This window comes from Xyrauchen texanus, chromosome 3, assembly GCF_025860055.1.
Source record: "Xyrauchen texanus isolate HMW12.3.18 chromosome 3, RBS_HiC_50CHRs, whole genome shotgun sequence".
In the NCBI taxonomy this organism is placed as follows: Eukaryota; Metazoa; Chordata; class Actinopteri; order Cypriniformes; family Catostomidae; genus Xyrauchen; species Xyrauchen texanus.
The window spans coordinates 22865689-22889498 of record NC_068278.1 but is presented as its reverse complement, the minus strand read 5'-3'; the positions used below and the strand labels follow the sequence as shown (position 1 = coordinate 22889498).

Here is a 23810-nt window from a genome sequence, read left to right as displayed (position 1 = left end):
AATTTTACAGGTTGGTTATCCGAGTTTCAGTAGCCTTTCTGTCAGCTCAAACCAATCTGTCCATTCTCCATTGACCTCTCTCATCAAGGCATTTTTGTCTGCAGAACTGCCACTCACTGGATGTATTTATTTTCCCCCGCACCGTTCTTTAGACACTAGAGACTGTTGCTCGTGAAAATCACAGGATATCAGCAGTCACAGAAATACTAAAACCAGCCCGTCTGGCACCAACAATCATGCCATGGTGGAAATAACTGAGATCACATTTTTTTCCCCCATTCTGATGGTTGATGTGAACATTAACTTAAGCTCCGGACCCATTTCTCCATGATGGCTGATTAGATAATCACATGAATAAGTAGTACAGTTGTTCCTAATAAAGTGATCAATGAGTGTATAATATTTATGAAGACTTTTAATTTGTCCTTAACATTTTACTTGGATTTGATATAATATATTTAAAATAGTGTGACTTCAACAATAATATGTACAATAATACATCTAGTTCTGTCGTTTCATTTTTTTATTGATTTTGACATTGTCTCGGGTTGACATGTTAAATGCATGAATTCGTGGTAATGCTTGCAGAGCAATTTGTCAAATTAGTGATGTTTTTTTCATCATTATGAATGTTTCAATCCATTGTGTTGAGAACAAAGTTGATGACTCATTACTTTTATACTGTCTGTGTGGTTTTACAATGGTGATATCATATTTCTGGAGCTCAAACGGCAGACTGATAACTGAGTTTACAGTGTTTGCTGAAAGGTCTTAGGTGTCCTCCTAGCAGCATATTTGAGGAGCGTGATTGTTGTAAAGTAGTGCAGTTTCATTAATTTGTGATGCTGATGAGTGGTGACTTGACATCTTTAGAGGTGTTTCTGAAGTAGACGAGACCCTTGAGGAAAGACAGATAAGTAAGAGAGCTAAGGAGAGCGAGAGAGATCGAGAGTGAATACGACCCCTCAATCAAGTCTTAACAAGCCCTGGCTGCCCTCACTTTGTCCAATATGAAGCATTGTAAATTGAGAGGTCCAATTCCTTCCCTGATGGCTGGCACAGACTAACCACAAAGGTCATGTCCTGTTTTCAGTAAGCCAACCATGACAATATAACCAAAAGGATGAATATTGTGCTGCTTCACTGGTATCTTGTCAGGATCTTTTCATGCCATTTTTTTATGATTAATTCAAAAGGATTTTCCTTTTTGAGGCTATTAGGATCTAAAAATACAGCCATTGTCTAAAAATCATAACCTATTCAAGTGCTGAGAGATTTGTGCTTCAGTGAGCCTGAATGCAAAAGCATCCACTCTCTCATAAGAGTTAATTTGCAGCCAAATGAGCTGTTTCACATGACATGTGAAGTACCACTTTTCATATGAAGTGTCATCATAACGTCCCTTACATGGCTTAACAAGCATGTGGTTAACTAATGCATATTTCTCACTCCTATTTATGGTTCAGAGTTCTTCACATACGATCCAGTGTTGTTCGTGCTTAAAAGAAAATTCTGCGCTAAAAACCGAAACCTTGCTTTATATACAGTGTAATATACACTCACCTAAAGGATTATTAGGAACACCTGTTCAATTTCTCATTAATGCAATTATCTAATCAACCAATCACATGGCAGTTGCTTCAATGCATTTAGGGGTGTGGTCCTGGTCAAAACAATCTCCTGAACTCCAAACTGAATGTCAGAATGGGAAAGAAAGGTGATTTAAGCAATTTTGAGCGTGGCATGGTTGTTGGTGCCAGACGGGCCGGTCTGAGTTTTTCACAATCTGCTCAGTTACTGGAATTTTCACGCACAACCATTTCTAGGGTTTACAAAGAATGGTGTGAAAAACATCCAGTATGCGGCAGTCCTGTGGGCAAAAATGCCTTGTTGATGCTAGAGGTCAGAGGAGAATAGGCCAACTGATTCAAGCTGATAGAAGAGCAACTTTGCCCGAAATAACCACTCGTTACAACCGAGGTATGCAGCAAAGCATTTGTGAAGCCACAACACGCACAACCTTGAGGCGGATGGGCTACAACAGCAGAAGACCCCACAGGGTACCACTCATCTCCACTACAAATAGGAAAAAGAGGCTACAATTTGCAAGAGCTCACCAAAATTGGACAGTTGAAGACTGGAAAAATGTTGCCTGGTCTGATGAGTCTCGATTTCTGTTGAGACATTCAGATGGTAGAGTCAGAATTTGGCATAAACAGAATGAGAACATGGATCCATCAAGCCTTGTTACCACTGTGCAGGCTGGCGGTGGTGGTGTAATGGTGTGGGGGATGTTTTCTTGGCACACGTTAGGCCCCTTAGTGCCAATTGGGCATCGTTTAAATGCCACGGCCTACCTGAGCATTGTTTCTGACCATGTCCATCCCTTTATGGCCACCATGTACCCATCCTCTGATGGCTACTTCCAGCAGGATAATGCACCATGTCACAAAGCTCGAATCATTTCAAATTGGTTTCTTGAACATGACAAGTCAAGTCAAGTCAAGTCAAGTCAAGTGGTTTTTATTGTCGTTTCAACCATATACAGTTAGTACAGTACACAGCAAAACGAGACAACGTTCCTCCAGGACCATGGTGCTACATAAAAACAACAAAGGACCAACATAGGACCACATGAGACTACACAACGAAATAAAATACCTATATAAACTACCTATATATACCTATATAAAGTGCACGTGCAAACATGTGCAAAAAGTACGGGACAGTACAACAAATTACTGACAATGAACAGGACAATAGACAGTGCAGCGCCGACCAGTACTCAGTAGTGCAAAAAGATGACAGTTTCTAAAATGTAAACATAACATACTATGAGATAGTGTTCTATGCACATAGCAGTTATTGAGGTAGCAGACAGTTATAAAGTGACAGTTATTAAAGTGCAACTCAGGACACGTGTGTGTCAAACCAGTCTCTGAGTATTGAGGAGTCTGATGGCTTGGGGAAGAAGCTGTTACACAGTCTGGCCGTGAGGGCCCGAATGCTTCGGTACCTCTTGCCAGACGGGAGGAGGGTAAAGAGTTTGTGTGAGGGGTGTGTGGGGTCAGTCCACAATGCTGGTTGCTTTATGGATACAGTGTTTTTTGTAAATGTCTTTGATGGAGGGAAGAGAGACCCCAATGATCTTCTCAGCTGTCCTCACTATCCTCTGCAGGGCTTTGCGGTCCGAAACGGTGCAAGTCCCAAACCAGGCAGTGATGCAGCTGCTCAGGATGCTCTCAATAGTCCCTCTATAGAATGTAGTGAGGATGGGGGTTGGGAGATGTGCTTTCCTCAGCCTTCGAAGAAAGTAGAGACGCTGCTGGGCTTTCTTGGTGATAGAGCTGGTGTTGAGGGACCAGGTGAGGTTCTCCGCCAGGTGAACACCAAGAAATTTGGTGCTCTTGACGATCTACACAGAGGAGCCGTCGATGTTCAGAGGAGTGTGTTCACCTTGTGCTCTCCTAAAGTCAACAACCATCTCTTTTGTTTTGTCGACATTCAGGGACAGGTTGTTGGCTCTACACCAGTTCGTCAGCCGCTGCACCTCTCTCTCTCAATGAGGTCACTGTACTAAAATGGCCCCCACAGTCACCAGATCTCAACCCAATAGAGCATCTTTGGGATGTGGTGGAACGGGAGCTTCGTGCCCTGGATGTGCATCCCACAAATCTCCATCAACTGCAAGATGCTATCCTATCAATATGGGCCAACATTTCTAAAGAATGCTTTCAGCACCTTGTTGAATCAATGCCACGTAGAATTAAGGCAGTTCTGAAGGCGAAAGGGGGTCAAACACAGTATTAGTATGGTGTTCCTAATAATCCTTTAGGTGAGTGTGTGTATATATATATATATATATATATATATATATATATATAATATTTTTATTAGACTGTGGAATATCCATCCATGCCCGCCCATACATCCATCCATACATACAGCCAACCAACCACTAATACATTTCTTATGAATTACTTATGAATGTACAAAGGACAAAAGCATACCTTCTATTCAAAAAATGTCTTGTATCTGTCCAACATCCATATTATCAATATTGTTTTGAGTGGGAAAAGAGTTTATCTGTGATAGTGTCACACACTGGTCCAGTTTCAGACGAAAAGCTGAAATGTTAATATAAAACGCTGCATTTTGTTCATGCCTGTGTCTTGGTTACTTGATTTTAAAGTAATAGTTTTTGTTTCCATTTCCGATATGTGCAGATATGAAAACTTTTTTTTTTTCAGAACATATAATGCAGAAAACAATGCTTTTTGAATTTAGAATTGGAGTCATAATGTAGTTTGCCCAGCAGAGCATGCTCTGGCTCCATTTTTTTACAGAGCTGAGCTGACTGGTTCTGCTGACAGTGCGGTGTTAAACGGTTCAGAGTTAATTGGTGTCTTCGCGGTAAGTTGCTAACTAGTTTGTGAAATACATACTGGAATGTTTATAAACAATGACCCCATAATTTCCCCTTTTCTATATAACTAATATAATGTTTACCCTGTCCCTAACAACCATGTCACTCATGTTAATCACATCTGTTTGCTATGTTAGCCAGCTGTAGTTTCTCAGTGCAGTCAGTAACGTAGCAGATTGAACGTTAAGCATCAGAGCGTCTTTTTGCAGCACAGCAGGCAATTATGCGGTGGTGGATTATGTCTAATGAGTGTTTATTTCATGCTACATTGTTACCTAGTTGGTGAGATGCAATGATGGAAAGTAAATGAACAATGTCCGTCTTTTACTCTCCATGACAACGAGTTTATAGCGAACTTGTTAACCACGTACTTTTATACCTTGTCAGCGGAGTTGAAGCTAATGTGTAAATGTGTATTCGCTGTTTGGTACCCCCTTCAACCGAACAAATCCAGTCATTGCATTTACAAAATTTAATATTTAAAAGTCTTGTTTTCCACCATTGAAGTTACTCCTGAACTATAGCAGAGTACAGTGGAACACTGCTGCCGCTGTTTATCTCTTGACTCGTCAGCAGCGAACCATGAGCTATTGTTTGTGACTGTTTTGTTATACATTAACAGCTAAATATTGCTGATGATGTTTTGATATGCAAGAAAACTGTACTTTAGTACAATTTAGAGGTACTTGTACTTGAGTATTACCATGCCATTTTCTATTACTTTATACTTCCACTACATTTCAGAGGGAAATATTGTACTTTTTCCACTGCATTTATTTTTTTAACAGCTATAGTTACTAGTTAGTTTTCAGATCAATATTTTAGATGTAAAATATATGATCAGTTAAAATTAACTTATCTCTACATTTAAAAAAATGCCCAGCTTAAATAAAATGTTCATTCCTCTATCACGTACAGATGGCTTAAAGCTTAAAGCGAAAGCGAAAGGGCAGTAAGGTGTGGGACTACTTCTCCAAAGATGGTGATGTAGTTGTCTGCAATTACTGGCAAAGCAAAAATAAGCCAGGGATCTAGCAAATCCAGTCAAAAGAATACCACCAATTTGTGGTCTCCTTGAAAGTGAGACCAGCTCAAAAACTATATCGGCCACCATATCGGTAATCAATGAATTTCCCCCCTCTAAAATCGGTATTGAAAGTCTCAAATCCCATATCGGTCTGGCTCTAATTAATATTAAGTTGCCCATTTTCTAGTCAGGATGGTAGTTATTCTGACTTGTTGCACAGTGAGCACGGAGAGGATAAAGAAAACAACATAAACATGCAAATACAAATGTGAGTAATGAGTATACATGATGTAACGTGAGTCGTGACAATCAGATGGTGTGTTGAGCGATTCTGTTTGAGCGATCATGAGCTCTATTAGCTTCTCCACCTTCAACACGAGCACTCTTGGTGTCAATCAAACAAGGGTGCTCTCCAGGTGCTCTCAATACCTCATCAGTCATACATCTCAGCGAAATTCCCAATTTCATTGAGGATCCCAATTTAAATCAGAAGGAAGTTGATCACAATGCACTAATAAGAGATATAACTGTTTAATCTTAAATAACTGCACAGCGTCTTCACGCATTTGCTTAATAATTATTGATTTGGGAGTGGTGGTGGTGTAGTGGTCTAAGCACATAACTGGTAATCTGGTAATCAGAAGGATGCTGGTTCAAGCCCCACAGTCACCACCATTGTGTCCTTGAGCAAGGCACATAACTCCAGGTTGCTCCAGGGTGATTGTCCCTGTAATAAGTGCTCTGTAAGTCGCTTTGGATAAAAGCGTCTGCCAAATGCATAAATGTAAATGTACATTTGTATTACAAAAAAATGCTAAGACAGTAAACAAATCGTATATACGTATGATTCCTCACAGGTGCAGTTTTGGAGCTATTAATAGACAACTTTCTTATTTCTGAATGTATCTGCTGTGTGTGATGCACTCATGGTTTTTACTGGTTGCCAGCATGTTACAATGACCTTTGATATTGACAGCAGAACTATTCATAACTGTTTTCAATACAAATAAATGTTTTGCAATTCACAATTAATGTAATTATACTGTATATGGCATAAACATAACTGCGGAATATAGCTGGCAAAAGTGTGTCTAAGGGCAAAGACAAAAAAAAAAATGAGCTCCGGGGTTGTTAAACAGAATTTGAATGAATGATTGGAATTTAGATTTATATACCTCTTTTCTCTTCTGATTAATCTAGGAAAGGAGAAAGTACTTTAACAATAACAAAAAAGAACACATTTAAATAGTATACTTGACGGTCTTCCACTAATTTCTGTTAAAACTTGAATTAAGTTGTTGGTGATATGCTGCTGTCTGTGGTGGTGATAATTTATTTTTGTCCACTATGCACCGCATATCAGTCGTCAAATGTTGTGTTTGGTTTGAGTATTGTAGAACACATTGCGAGAGTGTCACCTGTCCACCTGAACTCGTTTCCTGTAACTTCGCTTTTACATGAATTGAGGTTTGTTGTAAACAGCCTTGTTCATTCAAACTATACCTATAAGTAAGCTTCTGTTTGGATGGAATGACATTAGCAGAAATGACTAGATCATCTCAAACACAAGCATAAACACAGACTTCTCAGGGTGTTTGTCAGAGCACTGTATGTCCTGAGATGTTTATAGTCTATGGAGTATGGACTTTTACACGTCATGTTTGTTAGTTCTTCAAATTACTTCACAACAGTATAACCACCACTGAGATATTTAAGCTCTCAAAGCTGAAGCGTCAATTTCTTCCATTGATTTCTGCTGTTGATTGCTTTTAATTTAAGGGGCAGTGTGTATTTAGTTTTAAAGTATAATACCTTTTAATTAGCATGCTTATTAGGGTGCAAATTTACTAGATAAACAGTGACCCAGTTTTATATGCACTTAAGAAAGCTTTATTGCAGGGTTTTTGCGTAAAGCGCCGTTTTTGAAACATTAAAACGCAAATTGTGTTTTACTATGCAATTTAAGGGAAAGCAGTTTAACACATCTAGGTTTATGCTGGAGAGTGCTGCTTTTGTGGGCATGTAAACACATAAGTGGCGTTCTGAATGAGTGCTCGTGTGTGAAACAGATTGGATAACTAACGCCATAAGATGTAGCCCTTACATCATATCAACAAGTCCACACAGCGGAAATAATTCAACATTTTTGAGAATACAGTGGGAAAAGTAAAATGTACCTACACACACACTATAAGCTATACCAATTAATACACTATGTTTTAAAATATCGAACTATATGTCCCACACGTCCAAGTTTTATGTAAGAGGGAAACCCCACTTTTGCAGGGCAATTTTGCTGTAGGTCGTGATGGAAAGTTAAGGAAACGAACACGGCAGCAACACCAGAATATCTGAAAATAAAGCCAAGCAAAAGAGAAAATCATCGTTAGATGGCAGGTTTGTTATTTACACATAACGTTGCTGTGGAGAAAGCTGCTTACTGACCGAGCCGCATGTTTACCGGGGTAAAGAGAAATCCACGAAGGCCGCGCATGTAAACGGGAACAGCACTTTCCAGTGTTTAGCAGCTTTTTTGTAATAAACAGCTTTTTGGTGTCCATGTAAACAAGCTTATTGTGTTTAGTTGACTTTTAAATGTAGCCTGTGAGCCTGTAGTGGGTTCAGTCATAAGCAACATACTAATATACTTTAAGCCTCAATGTTTTGTGTGTGTGTGTGTGTGTGTGTGTGTGTGTGTGTGTGTGCGTGTATTTATCACTTTGTGGGGACCAAATGTCCCCATAAGGATAGTAAAACCCGAAATTTTTGACCTTGTGGGGACATTTTGTCAGTCCCCATGAGGAAAACAGCTTATAAATCATACTAAATGATGTTTTTTGAAAATATAAAAATGCAGAAAGTTTTCTGTGAGGGTTAGGTTTAGGGGTAGGGTTAGGTTTAGGGGATAGAATATAAAGTTTGTACAGTATAAAAACCATTATGTCTATGGAAAGTCCCCATAAAACATGGAAACACAACATGTGTGTGTGTGTGTGTGTGTGTGTGTTTCTAGGCTTACTACACTTTGGTACACATTTGGTGAAAAGTTTCCCCAGAAAACAGCTAATCTGAAAAAGTTTTGGGACATCCTTATTAACGGGCATAACGGGTTTGTCGCTTGCTATATAATTAAATTAATTTGAAAACATTTGAAGTGACTGTTTAGTAACTTTTAACTTGATGTTTGGATCAATTTGAGTCATCCATCTAAGCAAAAGGAATGTCAGCCTTTGGTATCGAGTGAGCACTGTCAATGTAGGTCAATACTTGGGTCAATCTACAAGTCTAATACTAACACAAACAGAAGTTAGACATTCACCTGCTCCTTTATACTGTTCGCTTGGCACAGTATACATGTCACCTAAATAATGCTAGGATCAATTTCCTGAAAGGAAAAGAAAGACCATGATGTAATTAGCTTTTTTGTCTTCATGATTTCAGTTCATCGAGGACACCAGCCAATGATCTTGTACTGACATGATCAGGCAACCCAACTGGTGGTGCAGAGGGGATCGGTTATTTACCCATATGCCTTGTTGTCCACTATAAAGGAAGAATGGTGAAATTTACAGCCTAGAGTCTTATTCACAGAGTCTAATGCCAGATATTAGTCTCTATCTTAAAAATGGTTTGGACAATTTTTTGGACACAAGTAATTGTTTGGTATCCAATACATGTACAAACTGAACTAGCCCCTGTAAATATTTTTTTTTTATTTTAACATTTCAACATGAAAACGTTCTGGTGAAAGACAAGACCTGAGGCGATTCATTCATGAACTTGAAAAGGCCCGCTCGACTTGAATAGTGGTTGCGGACATGCATAAAGTGAATTGTAAAGGATACAGCTCCGATAAGCATCTTGCCTTCCTACACCACAATTGAAGTGAATACAGTTGAAGTCAGAAGTTTACATACACTAGTGCTGAAGTCATTAAACCTCTTTTTTTTCTTCTTTTTTTTTACCACTCCACAGATTTCATATTAACAAACTATAGTTTTGCAAGTCATTTACTTCTACTTTGTGCATGACACAAGACATTTTTCCAACAATTGTTTAGAGACAGATTGTTTCACTTTTAATTGACTATGTCACAATTCCAGTGGGTCAGAAGTTTACTGTGCCTTTAAGCAGCTTGGAAAATTCCAGAAATGTATGTCAAGCCTATAGACAATTAGCCAATTTGCTTCTGACTGGAGTCAATTGGAAGTGTACCTGTGGATGTATTTTAAGGCCTACCATCAGACTCAGTGTCTCTTTGCTTGATCATGGGAAAATCAAAAGAAATCAGCCAAGACCTCAGAAACAAATCGTGGGCCTCCACTCGTCTGGTTCATCCTTGGGAGCAATTCCATAGACTGAAGGTGCCATGTTCATCTGTACAAACAATAGTATACAAGTATAAACACCACGGGACCATGCAACTATAATGCCCCTCAGGAAGGAGACTCATTCTGTCTCATAGGGATGAACGTAGTTTGGTTTGAAAAGTGCAAATCAATCCCAGAACAACAGCAAAGGACCTTGTGAAGATGCTGGAGGAAACAGGTAGACAAGTATCTATATCCACAGTAAAAAGAGTACTATATCAACATAACCTGAAAGGCTGCTCAGCAAGGAATAAGCCTCTGCTCCAGAACTATCACAAAAAAGCCAGACTACAGTTTGCAAGTGCACATGGGACAAAGACCTTTCTTTTTGGAGAAATGTCCTCTGGTCTGATTAATTAATTTTTATTTTTTTACTGTTTGGTCATAATGACCATCATTATGTTTGGAGGAAAAAGGGTAAGGCTTGCAAGCCGAAGAACTCCATCCCAACCATGAAGCATGGGGGTGGCAGCAACATGTTGTGGGGGTCCTTTGCTGCAGGAGGGACTGGTGCACTTCACAAAATAGATCACATCATGTGGAAGGAAAATGATGTGGATATGTTGAAGCAACATCTCAAGACATCAGCCAGGAAGTTAAAACTCTGTCGTAAATGGGACTTCCAAATGGACAAGGATTTCAAGCATACCTCCAAAGTTGTGGCGAAATGGCTTAAGGACAACAAAGTCAATGTATTGGAGTGGCCATCACAAAGCCCTAACCTCAATCCAATATAAACTTTTTGGGCAGAACTGAAAAACCATGTGCGAGCAAGGAGGCCTACAAACCTAACTCAGTTACACCAGTTCTGTCTGAACTTATTGTGAGAATTTTGTGGAAGGCTACCCAAAACGTTTGACTCAAGTTAAACAATTTAAAGGCAATGTAACCAAATACTAACAAAGTGTATTTCAACTTCTGACCCACTGGGAATGTGATGAAAGAAATAAGTACTGAAATAAATAATTCTCTCCAATTATTCTGACATTTCGCATTCTTAAAATAAAGTAGTGATTCCAACTGACCTAAGACAGGGAACGTTCTCTACGATTACATGACAGGAATTGTCAAAAAGTGAGTTTAAATGTATTTGGCTAAGGTGTATGTAAACTTCTGACTTCAAATGTATATTCCTACACTTTGCTTCTCTTTGAGGTTATTCGTCATATATGGTCGATATTCAGTTACATCGTCCTATCACCAAGCCCTACTATATAGCATGGAAGTATGGACAATTGGAAGCAGGAAAAAGAAATCTGTAACCTATGAGTAAATTGCTGTGGCGAAACAAATGCCTATTCTCCACAAAAAAGGGCAGAGTCCTTTTAACATAGGAAATAAATCAACAATAAAGCATGTAAGAACGCATGTTCCTTAAAAATGTTTAAAAAATGTGGAGGTCCAGTGCGAGACGTTTAAGGAACCCGAGACATGGTGCAAAGGTAGAATGCGCCTTTCCAACATATGTTTACTTAAATAAACTATTAGAAAAACAGCACAGATGTGCACAACGCACAAACCACGGTCTGTGTCAACAGCCCCTGACTTATCCGTTCACGTGTTTTTGGGATTGAGAGTGCATGCGCAAAACAAATTAGGTAGGCCTGTTTATTGTTTCATTAATTACAAACCCCCACCCAAAGCCATACTTGGGAAAATATACCCGAACCCAGCCCGAAACCCAACAGTTTGATTGCACAAAAAATGCAGGATGAGTCATCAGTATTTTGGTCCCTTTTCCTGGAAAAGAAAGACTGTCAATTTTTTATGCTTTCTGCTGAAACTGAATTTTTTAATAATTAAATTTGTTAATCCATTTGGTGCCAGTAGTGGTGCAGAAATGATACACTGCTGCTTTAAAATGTTGAGTTAGTGTGAAAATGTACTCTCATTGTTCACTCATTTACTTATCAGTGCAGTCCAAAAGAAGCATACCTGTGTGACTTTTGTTGTATGTGTGCTCATCGTCCAGGACTACAATCCCTCTTCATTTGGCCTATGCTATCTGTGATTCATGTGACCACAGAAGTTTTATTAGAGCACATTATCCAGTGTGCTAATAACCCTGTACTGCTGATGTCATTTTTCTAGCATACAGAGCTGCAAGGCAGTGCCTCTGAGAAGAAAACGCTGCCTCTGGGAATAAACGAGGGACTCTCTCCTTCTGCTAACGGTGCAGTTTTACTCAAAAGACTGCTTCATGAGTCTGTCTATTCAATAAATTATTGCAGAGCGGAACTTAGCCTAGTTAAACCTGCAATGTGCAAATTACGCCTACATGTTGTGTGAAGGTGGTTGATAATGTGCACCAATAGTGTACATATCTGAGTGTCTTTCTCAACCTTCTGTTGTTGGACATTTTCAGTGTTTACCTTTAAGTGTTTACTTTTTAAATATGTGTTATGGAGTGAGGTAGAGGTTTTTTGACCCAAAATCATTGCTCATGAAACCAAAGTAACAGCAAATTTCAAATAAAACTCTTTATTTGGTTGCTTAAATGTCTCTTGATCTTGGGGGAATGTTACTTGGCTTTCATTTAGTTATCCTTTCAAATTTCAGAAGGCTATTGGAAATATTGCAGAAGATGCAATCGAACAGCACTTTCACTAGAGCAGTCAGATCCAGTGTCTGTTACTGTGTTCATTTAGTATAAGTGCTACATGTGGAAATATCAGGGAATTTTTAAATTTTGGATTTCAGGCCTGGAAAAGTAATGGAAATTAATAAAATCTTCAAAGTCATCGTAGTGTTATGTTGCACTGGATTAAAAATGCACTGTGAAGAGTTTCAAATATATCATGCTATTTAAAATACCTGACCAATTAGAGACAACGTGCCGCTGATTCACTGCCATTTTAGGATTCACTTTTGAGGCTAATTGTCATTTACCCATTTATTTCAGAGAAGCCTGTCTCTTCACTAATTTTCACCTAAGATACTTTAGCATGTAAATTGAGCTTTTACTAGTGGTGCACCAATCAGGAAATTTGAGGCTGATACCGATCTCCAACTTTTTTAACACTAAAGATTGGCTGATACAGGTACTGATTTGATTTTTTCTTAAAGTGCCCTTTGCCACACTTTTGCAAGTTCTATTGTGCAGTTTTATGTTTATGCCCCACACAGTAAAATTACAGTAACACTTTACCAAAAGTTTCCATTTGTTAACATTATTTAACAACATAACTGTAGTTAACATGAATTAATGAACTTAATGTTAGTTACAACATATAATATTACATTTGAAAATCAAAAGTTGTATTAGTTAACTTTAATACACCTTGAACTAACAATGAACAATTGTAATTTTATTAGTTAACTTTATGATTAATAACTGCTGTAAAAATATATTGTTCAGTGTTTGTTCATGATACCTAATGCATTAACTAATGTTAAATTAAACCTTTTAATTAAGTGTTACCAACATTACATAAAATTACATTAGTTGTGAATTGCTAACATTTATTTGTATTGAAAACAGTTATTAATAATGCTGTTGTCAGAATACTTTAAAAATAAGAAAAATAAATCCATTACAAGCTCTGTAAGAAACTGCTATGTATCTTTATTAGTATCTGTATTTGTTTACTGACTTTGGCGTCTTGTTTTGGTTTCACAAATCACGGATTATTAAGCAAATGCGTAAAAACGCGGTGCCGTTATTGAAGGTTAAACAGTTATATCTGTTATTAGTGGTATTGTGACCAAGATTAATTTGATTTAATTTGGGATCCTTAGAAAATAGCGCTGGGATGAGTGACTGATGATGAGATATTGAGAGCACCTGGAGAGCTTGCATGTTTTGATTGTCACAACTCGCATTGCATCACGTGCACTCAGATTTGTATTTGCATGTTTATTTGTTGTTTCATTTGTTTTTATACACATTAGCAGGCTCTTTATCCTTTTCCTGCTCACTGTGCAATGAGTCAGAATAACTACAGTAATGACTCTAGAAAATGAAAACTTTAATATTCATACACATGTTATTCTTACACATTTAAAAAAAAAAAGTAATATTCATGTGAATTACTTCATGTCTGCAAGTTTAAATTCGTGAATGCTTAGAATTGCCAACAACTCGCATCAAGGGTTGAGCAAGAGCTCATTTATTAGAGGAGCAGTGTATGTGTGATTCATTTAAGATTAATATTGTCCAATTCCGATTGGTGCACCCCTAATATATTGATGTATCTACAGTATATTTACTCTCATACACTGTTGCAAATATTTATGCTCAATATAGTCAATATGCTTATCCTGCTCCCAGATTCAGCTGATTGGTCCAATGTTTTAAAACTGACATTGACATTACGCATCTAAAATGGAACTTTATTTTTACTTAATATTGTGTCTTAATATGAGGTGCTCATGGCGCAAGATGCTGAAAAATAATTAGACATGCCAAAGATGTAAATCTGGCACACGTGTGCACACAGTGGTGGCCAAAAGTTTGTAATAATGTACATATTTTGCTCTTGGAAAAAATTTTCAGAACTTCTTAAACTTCAAGGATTTATCATAAAAAAAATCCTCTATGTGCAGCAATGACAGCTTTGCAGATCTTTGGCATTCTAGCTGCCAGTTTGTCCAGATACTCGGGGGACATTTCTCCCCAGGCTTCCTGTAGCACTTGTCATAGATGTGGCTGTCTTGTGGAGCACTTCTCACGCACGCACTTTACAGTCTAGCTGATCCCACAAAAGCTCAATGGGGATAAGATCCATATTACTCTTTTCCAATTATCTGTTGTCTGATGTCTGTTTCTTTGCCCACTCTAACCTTTTCTTTTTTCTTTTCTATTTCAAACATGGATTTTCTTTGCAATCCTTCCCATAAGGCCTGCACCCCTGAGTCTTCTCTTTACTGTTGTACATGAATCTGGTGTTGAGCGGGTCGATTTCAATGAAGCTGTCAGCTGAGGACATGTGAGGTGTCTGTTTCTCAAACTAGAGACTCTCATGTACTTATCCTCTTGTTTAGTTGTACATCTGGCCTTCCACATCTCTTTCTGTCCCTGTTAGAGCCAGTTGTCCTAGTATTTGAAGACTGTAAGGTACACCTTTGAATGAAATCTTTTTATAGATTTTGTATAGCCTTCATTCTTCAAAACAATGATTGACTGATGAGTTTCTAGAGAAAGCGGTTTCTTTTTTTTGTTGCCATTTTTGATCTAATATTGACCTTAAGACATGCCAGTCTATTGCATACTGTGGCAACTCAATAACAAACACAATGTTAAGCTTCATTTAACGACACACTTGGGTTTCAACTGTTTGATATAATGGCAAGCGATTTTCTTGTGTTGGAATGATGGCTGCTGCAGTGTACCCCACAGGATTTTGTGAGACTATAGGGGTGAGCCTCTGATCCTCTTGGGGGGTCCGGAGGGAAGATTTTATACATTTTAAAGTTAAATTCTTCCATCTAGTGCACTTTGATAGCAAAATTCAGAGGCTAGTGTTATGCTCTTGTAAACAATTGTGTGCTCCTAAAGCTGCAGTTGGCAACTTTGAAATAAGTTTAATTGTGAGAAACGGCGCACACAGTTCTTCCCCATATATATGATGCTCTTCACCCCCAGCCAGGGTTACTTGACAGCTGTTCACAAACAGAGCCAAGGCCTGCCTTTCACTGAGTCTGTGGTGCTAACTAATTTCTCACATGGCCTCATTTAACTTAGACACCATTTTTATAGAATTTTTTTTTTTTCAATGAATAAATACTACCTACTGTAGCTTTAACAATTTCATGCTCTAATCTTCTAAAAAGCAGGGTACAAACTAGTTATGTCAATTTCAGTTTTTAATCTTTTAACGTTACCTCAGACTGCTAACGATAGCTAGCTAGTGAAGCCGTAAGCAGTGTGATAGTATATATAATTCTATATTGCAATAGTAAAATATTTCTGCCTTAAATTCTTCACTTTCACACATTATTTTAAGACTCTCTCATTAACTCACAAGCCCTTATTTCTCATGAAGGAAGACTTCCAGATGTCATCTCCACAGAAATAGAGCAGGGCATCTCCTCTGTCTCACTGCCTGTTATTAACACTGTGTGAATAAACCCACAATGACCACACATATTTGATATTACAGTGAAACTGGAGTGCTTTGCGATCACAAAATTAATACGTTTTCACCTTGTTTATATGTTCGCGGGAGTTTGGCGCAAGTCTCTGTAGATGCGTGCACAACAGAGCCCTTGAGAAGTGGTTCATCTTCACATGACGTCCACGGTGCGGTTCCCTGAGATGTTCGGAGTTCAACTGAATGAGACACAAGTGTTTTTTTCCTGCACGCATGAGACATCATGCAGGGAAAGACTAGGCTGAATCCAGCTTCTTAATCAACTGCTTTTTATTCAGTAAAAGGGACTCAGTGATTTGAAACTACACAACTCTATTACTGGCGAGTGAAATTTTTATATTTACTTGTTGCTAGTGGCTAATAACAGACATTTGTTGGTTGCATAATGTGAAATTTACTCGCAATGAAGAAGGCTGGATGTTACTTGCCTCAAAAATGTGTCATCCTCCTCAACCAAATAACGTTAGATGGATCTAGGAATACTCCAGTGCAGAGGTCTGCGAGTTTGTGTGCGCATGTAAGTTTACAGCAACGGGTGAGGAGCTGACTGGCGTGCGAGAGATTGCAAAACACAACCTTTTATTTTATGTAATTATGAAACTGAGAAGCGCAAAAACATTTTAGATGAGAAGTGTTTCGGTTCATTATGAGACCGTGGCGGGCCGCTAGAGTCTAGTTAATTAATGGGAAACACTGTGCTGGAAATGGGGCCTGTCTAAATTTGATCAAAAAATCATTTTTTCAAATAGTGAAACTTTTGGCCGCCAGTGTATACCAACAAGTACAAAAAGAACAAGTACAAGAACACATCCTGTGTGAACAACCCCTTGCTGTTTATTCTTTCTGCTGTAGTTCATTTGCATACTCAACATTTGACTAAATGGAAAGCCTTTCCAGTGAAGCACCAACATCATACATGTTTGTGAATACATTCACACATACATTCTATTTTATTTGAGTATGGGAGAGATGCATGCCCGCATAATGACATACCATCTGCTGTCAGTGTAGCATTTCATCATGGACTGATAATATCTAGTGTTCTTTTCTGCTTTCTCACACCTCCACTATTCACATGCTCACTTCCTGCTTACCACATCAACACAGCACTCATATATCTGCTGAATTCTCTGAAAAGCTACATTTGTAGATTGATCTAGACTGATTTTGAAGGCTGTGCCTTTTTGCCCATATGTGAAGTGCTAATTGACCTGCTCTGCTCATTTGAGTGAATTAACTATGTGGACAGATAGTCCAAATAAAGTGCAGAACTTATTAAGAAGAGTTTTTCAGATGTTGGATGGCATAGGCAAGATGTTTGTTATATTAAGTGCTAAATATTCTATTGAAAAATGATTTAGTTGGCCTACATATTGTTTCTAATATTTATTGTTTATTGTTGAAATATTCAAACCACTGTTGAAATAAATAAACATGACGTTTACCCCATGTTTAGGGTTTGAGGCCTCACCTTTTTTGAAGACCCATGACTTGTATACCAAGAAATAGTCCATGAGAAATGTTAATGGCTTTCACTCCATTATGTTTCTTCAGAATTTGATTCATCTGAGTTTCTCTTTTCTACAGAGGTCTAGGGATGGTTATTGCTCCCCATATACATTAAAAAAACAAGACTGTTTTAAGAAAAAAAAAAAAATGTAATCCTAAACAGTCAACATAGTCTCTAAAGAAATTACATTTTTGTAATTACACAACGTAACTTTGAAATGTGCTTTGATCCTGAAGGAAACTACTACATCACACATTTCTTTGCCTAATTGCCCATAGTGGATGTCACATTCTCTGAATGAAGACCTTTTTAACAACTATGTATAATTACTACATATACTGTTCATGCATGAATAATCCAGATACAAGGAAAACATTATTAGAGGTAAAAAGTACATTTCTCAGTTGTTTCCAAGTCTTCGCTTATTTATTGTTGCCAGGTATTGACTCAAATTATACTTAATGTTAATTAACTGCTTGTTATGATTTCTGTCAATAAATCCACCACACAGGGGGAACAATGCTTATTTTAGCTTATTTTGGTGAAAGAAGTTATTTATTTTGGGCTTGTTTTTCCAGACCATGTTGCTTGTTTCTCTTGTGAGATCTAACAACGCTGCAAATGGTATTTCACCCACCCCTTAGCACAGAGTACTGTCAATTTTAAAATTATGTTTTTAACCATTAGTTTATTTTGTTCTAACCAGCAACCTTTTGGAAAGGAGGCTGCAGAACTTCTGAACCGGATTTAAAAAATACAGTTTTTGCTCAGAACAAACTGAAATGAAAACGTTTTTAGTCCCTGAGGCTGAGGAATTTTCTTCCAAATTATGAAAATATTTTATAGAGTTTGTCAATCGAGTGCAGTTGGTTATGAACTTTAAAAGATCATCTGTTTGTTTTCATACAGCAGTGACAGCAGTCCAGTTATTGTTTGAATATTTTTACATTCAAATAATATATTTCTTTACATTCAGACACCCATGTATGGGGCTTAGAAGTCCTTGTGACCGAGGAATGATTCTGTTTGGGGGTTCAGGGGTATCCCCTGAGAGAAAATTTAGTAGGCTACCAACTTGTAGTTTTCTTGTTTTTCCTTGTCATCCATGGCAGAGATGGTGGAATTTGATTAATTTCACAAAATTAGAACAGAAATCTATTTGTTTATTATTATAGGCTTGTAACAGACTGATTATTAAAGCTATACATTTAGAAGGAAAATTCCTTCTGGTCTAAAGTTCTTTGGAACTACGCTAATTTATGCGGAGCCTCATGTTTACTCGCATGTGGGGAAACGAGGCAGTGTGTGCAGAGCGGGACAGGGCATAAATGAAGCATGTTCAGTGCTTAAGAAAAATATTCAAGAATACAGTGCAGAAAGATCCGAGCTGGTGTACACCGCACTGTTGTTTTGTCGTACTGCTTACTAGAGATGATGAGAGCACACAGTCGTGATCATGAAGACCCGGTTTGCGGTGACCAGCAATACCTAATCATTAGCAAGGCAGCTAACGTTAGTGACTTCAAACAGTCTGACCCTACATTTCATCTGGCGCGTTGAGCAAAGTGTGGATTTTCAATTCATCCCTATGGAAGTTGAGTGCCACACTGAGAAAACTGAACTACTTGCGTTTTTAGAACATAGGTTAAATATCGTAAATTAGTCAAAAGCTTATCATCTATATCGAGACCCTTTTATCACCCAGCCCTACTTTTATTTCATCAATTCATTTGAAGTCAGACATGGCTTAAGTACTTGCAGTTTGAAGAAAATGTGACCAGCCAATTCATTGAGTTGTTAGATCGATTCAAAACTAAAACTCATGAGTTTGAGACTGATTTGTGAGCATTTTTGACTGATTGGAATTGGGAATATTGGAAGTTGAAATTGTGCAAAATGTTGTTAATTGTAGTTTTGACCGCATACTGTAAATATTCAATGTTAAATTGCTGCCTCCCAAAATGCAAGTGCTGTTAATACAGTGTTGTTGTTGTTGTTTTTGTGTTTAGTTTTTTTTTAATTAGTGCTATTCACACTTTTGGGTAAGACTTTTGACACTTATATACTTCCATATTTCTTGAATCTCAACTTTATCTCTCTTTGTCTTTCTCTTCCTTCTAATCTCTCTTGCCTCCTGCCTTGAACCCCTGTTGCAAAACACTTAAGTCTTAATTTTTGTCTCTCCACAGGGACCAAAAGCCTCTGAAAAAAATTAACCAGTGTTAGAAAAGCTACTGTTTAATTTAGAGAGCTGCATGTTTTTAATGGCTGAGGCTCCGCAGCAAAAGCTTTTTAAGATTTCTTGCTGTGCTGAGGCACCTTTTTAGAGCAACATTTCACTTTCAATACATCTGGATGAGTTTTTGTCATGAGAAAACATTATTAATTGTCTTATTTGTCCGACTTGCAATCATTTATTTTCTTAAATCTCTCCAAGAATATCCTGTTCAATCTCTGCAGGTCTCTCTTTGTAGGTTTAAACTGAATTACTGCATTATAGCAAAGCTATTTCTCAAATCTGTAGACCATTTTGGAATGAGATGAACTAAACTTAGGCTTGATTATGTCAGCATTCCAAAAAGAGGCATAAAAAAAAAAAAAGAAGAACTCAGAATTTTGCAACATTCAGAGTCACTAAATCAATGCTGATTGACCAACTAGAGTAAGTATTGCTGACTAACTTCCTGAATCTGTGTTTCTTTCAGATGGTACCATGGAAAGTTGGACAGAACCATTGCAGAAGAGCGATTGCGTCAGGCTCGGACACCGGGCAGCTACCTCATCAGGGAAAGCGACCGGCGGCCTGGCTCCTTCGTGTTGTCCTTCCTCAGCATGACCAACGTGGTCAATCACTTCAGGTGAGCAGTGCTGACTGGACTGTCCAAACCTCTTGGGCAGAATTCACTGAAGGACAGGGAACCACATTACATTCTGTTAAAATGTGTATGCCCTCAAAGTGACCGTTGTTTCACAGTAGTCTTTATAACAATTGTAATGTGGTCCTTGCTAAGTCAAGCATCACTATCACAGTTGTAAGCAAAACTTTTATCACTCATACTTGGGGTTGAGGAGTTGATCAAACCCCTAACTTACCAGTTTTGAACAGACAAGGACTGATTTAAAACCTGCTTGTCTATATGCAGGGTTCCCACGGATCCTTAAAATGTCTTCAATTCATTTTCCCAAAATATAAGGTCATAAAAAGTCTTTCATATCTTGAATGATACAACAAAAGTCTTAATTATCATTTAAAGAGGTCTTAAATTTGGAGGCGGAAAGACAGGAATCATGATATGACCTAATGTGATTATCAAACATCAAAAGAATATTATTTAATGAAGTTAATGCATGCGCTGTGTCCTTCAGAGTGAAAATGCTGCACTGTTGTATTTTTCTCCAAGCACACGGGGGCTTGTGAGTGTTTCTAGCTGTTGCAGAGCAGTTTACAATCTTTAAGCCATATTGGAAATGTATGACAAGCGATCACTAATGATCAGCTGTTGATGATGATGATGATAGAGTGTTGATAAAATATGACAATGGTTACTTTCAATTGTTTATATTGTAATATGTTATCGATTATTGTAGGAGTGCACATTTTATTTTCCTTATCTGTTTGAGTGAGCAGCAGGAAGCAGTGAAGTGCAAACATTTCAAAATAAGAGTCCCAGTGTATTTCAGCTTTTAAGCTTCTGCATTATAAATAAAATATTTTTGTCTTATCCCCCCCTGGTTATTGGTATTTTGAAAGACTTAAGAACATTTCATTTACTTCCAATTTTAAAAATTAAATACATATATAAAAGAAAAATACAAAAAAAAATATATATATATATATATATATATATATATATATATATATATACATGTTTTAACATGTATTGTAAACGTGCATATATCCTACCCTTTTTTACTGATAAACAATGTTGTCATGCAAGGTCATATTGAATGTGTGCCGCTGCCTGTTTAAGTAAAAGTCTGTGATACTTGATTTATTTTGAGATTGTGTTGGTTTGTTTTGGAATGGGGATATGGTATTAATTTTATTTGTTCAGGTCTTGAAAAAGTCTTACATTAGATTTTGAAACCTCTGCAGCAACCCTGATATGGTACATTGAGAATCTGTCCCCCCCTTTTTAGTTAAATGTATTTGGAATGACCCACACAATACTTAATCACTGTAAATGTCAGTCTGATTAATTTGGGCCTTGTCTTGTAAATTGCAAGTAGTAAGGAAAAACATGTTCTTCTTGTGCATGTTCAGGATCATCGCGATGTGTGGAGATTACTATATCGGTGGGCGACGATTCTCATCCCTGTCAGACCTCATTGGTTACTACAGCTATGTGTCTTGCCTACTGAAAGGTGAAAAACTGTTGTCTCCGGTGGCTCCCCCAGAGGTACGATTACAACTCTTATGTTCAAAAATCAAAACTTATAACTTTTAGAAAAACACTTTGTCACAGTTTGAAAAACTATAATAGGGATGGGTCAGGATATCGACCATCAAAGTACTCCATTTGTACAAAATTTGCCTCCATCAACAGTAATATTACTGTTGAACTTCTAATAGATTTTTATGAGCAAAGTTTCCATTATTATGCATAACCGATGATTTTCTGCAATTGTAGTTATATCTGATCAGCTATTTATTTGTTGAATACCTGTCAGTTACCTTATTGTAGGGCTGCACTTAGTGTCCATATGTGTGGCGCCATTTTTGAATTTGAAAAAGTGTCCGAATTCATGATCTTGAATTATAGGTGTAATTAGATGTTATCAAACTGTTGCTGTTAATTTGAAATATTTGAAACATGTTTGTGTTAATTCACCTAAATGAATTTGACGTTTTTATAATTCAAGTGGTGGATTTCAGGTCGTGAAACTGATGTCTCAATATTCAGGTTGTTGAATACGTGTTGAGAAATTCACTTGGCAAAATTCGAGGAAGACATCCTGGATTGCAAGGAAGAGCAAACTAGAGTCGATGATGAGAGTCACAAAGTGATGGAAACAGCTCAATGAATGAATTAATATATATATATATATATATATATATATATATATATATATATATATATATATATATATATATATATATATATTTATTAGTATATTATTCATATATAGCTGTAAATATATATATATATATATATTAGGGGTGTAACATTTCAAATTTCTCATGGTTCATTTTGTATCACGGTTTTAGGGTTACAGTATCAGTTCGGTATATCATGGTTATTATATATAGTAAAACAATGTTTACTATATGGAAACAACAGTATTACTGTTGTAAAACCATGCTTAATTGTATTAAAACCATGATTCCTGCTAAGAAAACCCTGGTGACAGCAGTCATGGTTACTTCAGTATTACTAGTAAAGCCATGGTTAATTATCTTTAGGGACCTGAACTATAAACTCAAACTCAACAGATATTCAACATTCAGAAGCTGTACATCATTATAGAAGGAACCTTGCTATTAATATCGATACAAGAAGGGTCCGGGATGTCATGGCTTGAGTGTTTTAATCATACGCTGAAATCCCACATCTTCATCTAACTTTATGGCAATGAAAACTGCAAGTGTTTCAGTTATTGTTTTATGTATGTCTGAATTAACATTAAGTGCCTGCTTGAAAACGGAAGGGAGTGTGTGCAGTTTCGGCTCACCTGCGGCTTTTTCTGGGTGATATCAGTGTACATGCTTAATCATATATGGATGTATTACCAGTATATGGCACTTGATGTCTGCAGACAGTGCCTGTTTTGTAAACTTTTTGACCACCTCTGTTGTAATTGACTGCAAAAAGAAAATTTTCCCAGACAGGATACTTGAATAATGCAGGGGGCTTCTGTATCAGCAGCTTGTTTTCTCCGCTTGGCGCTTGCCATTTTGAACTACACACAACGATTACAGAACAGTGATTTCATCAATTTGACCCACATGAAACACAGGTGGTGTGTATCCGTTTACAGATCCACTCAGGCGCGTTAGCGGTGGTTGAAACTGTGTGTGTCTATTTGCCGATTTTGTTTTCATCACCAAATCTTGTGCTCTCGATGCGTTATTAAACCTGTGGTGAACCGCTTTGCCAATGCAAAACCGTGGGTGGCGAACCTTACAGTTTATATTTTACCAAGAACTGTTATAACCCTAGTGTATTTTTATATATATGTATATGTGTATATGTATATGTGTGTGTGTGTGTATATATATATGTGTGTGTATATTTATATTTTATATATATATATATATGTTTAATAATGTGCAAAACGTTTTTTTCTTTGCTCCTTGGCAATTCACATTGAACGAATCTGCTGAAAAGGCAATTCAAATTATTCATGTGCATGCATACAAGACCAGATAACACAATCCCCAGTT

The 23810-nt window shown here is 37.4% G+C and overlaps 1 protein-coding gene across 3 annotated transcripts in view; it reads left to right on the top strand.

The window, feature by feature from the left end:
* The window catches only part of rasa1a (RAS p21 protein activator (GTPase activating protein) 1a), a 79637-nt gene that overhangs the window by 13832 nt on the left and 41995 nt on the right, over window positions 1-23810 (top strand). For all 3 annotated transcript variants that reach the window (XM_052096763.1, XM_052096750.1, XM_052096756.1), the window contains exons 2-3: window positions 20131-20283; window positions 21690-21825. In XM_052096763.1, coding sequence (XP_051952723.1) covers window positions 20131-20283; window positions 21690-21825 — 289 coding nt within the window. The remainder of the gene's footprint in view (window positions 1-20130; window positions 20284-21689; window positions 21826-23810) is intronic.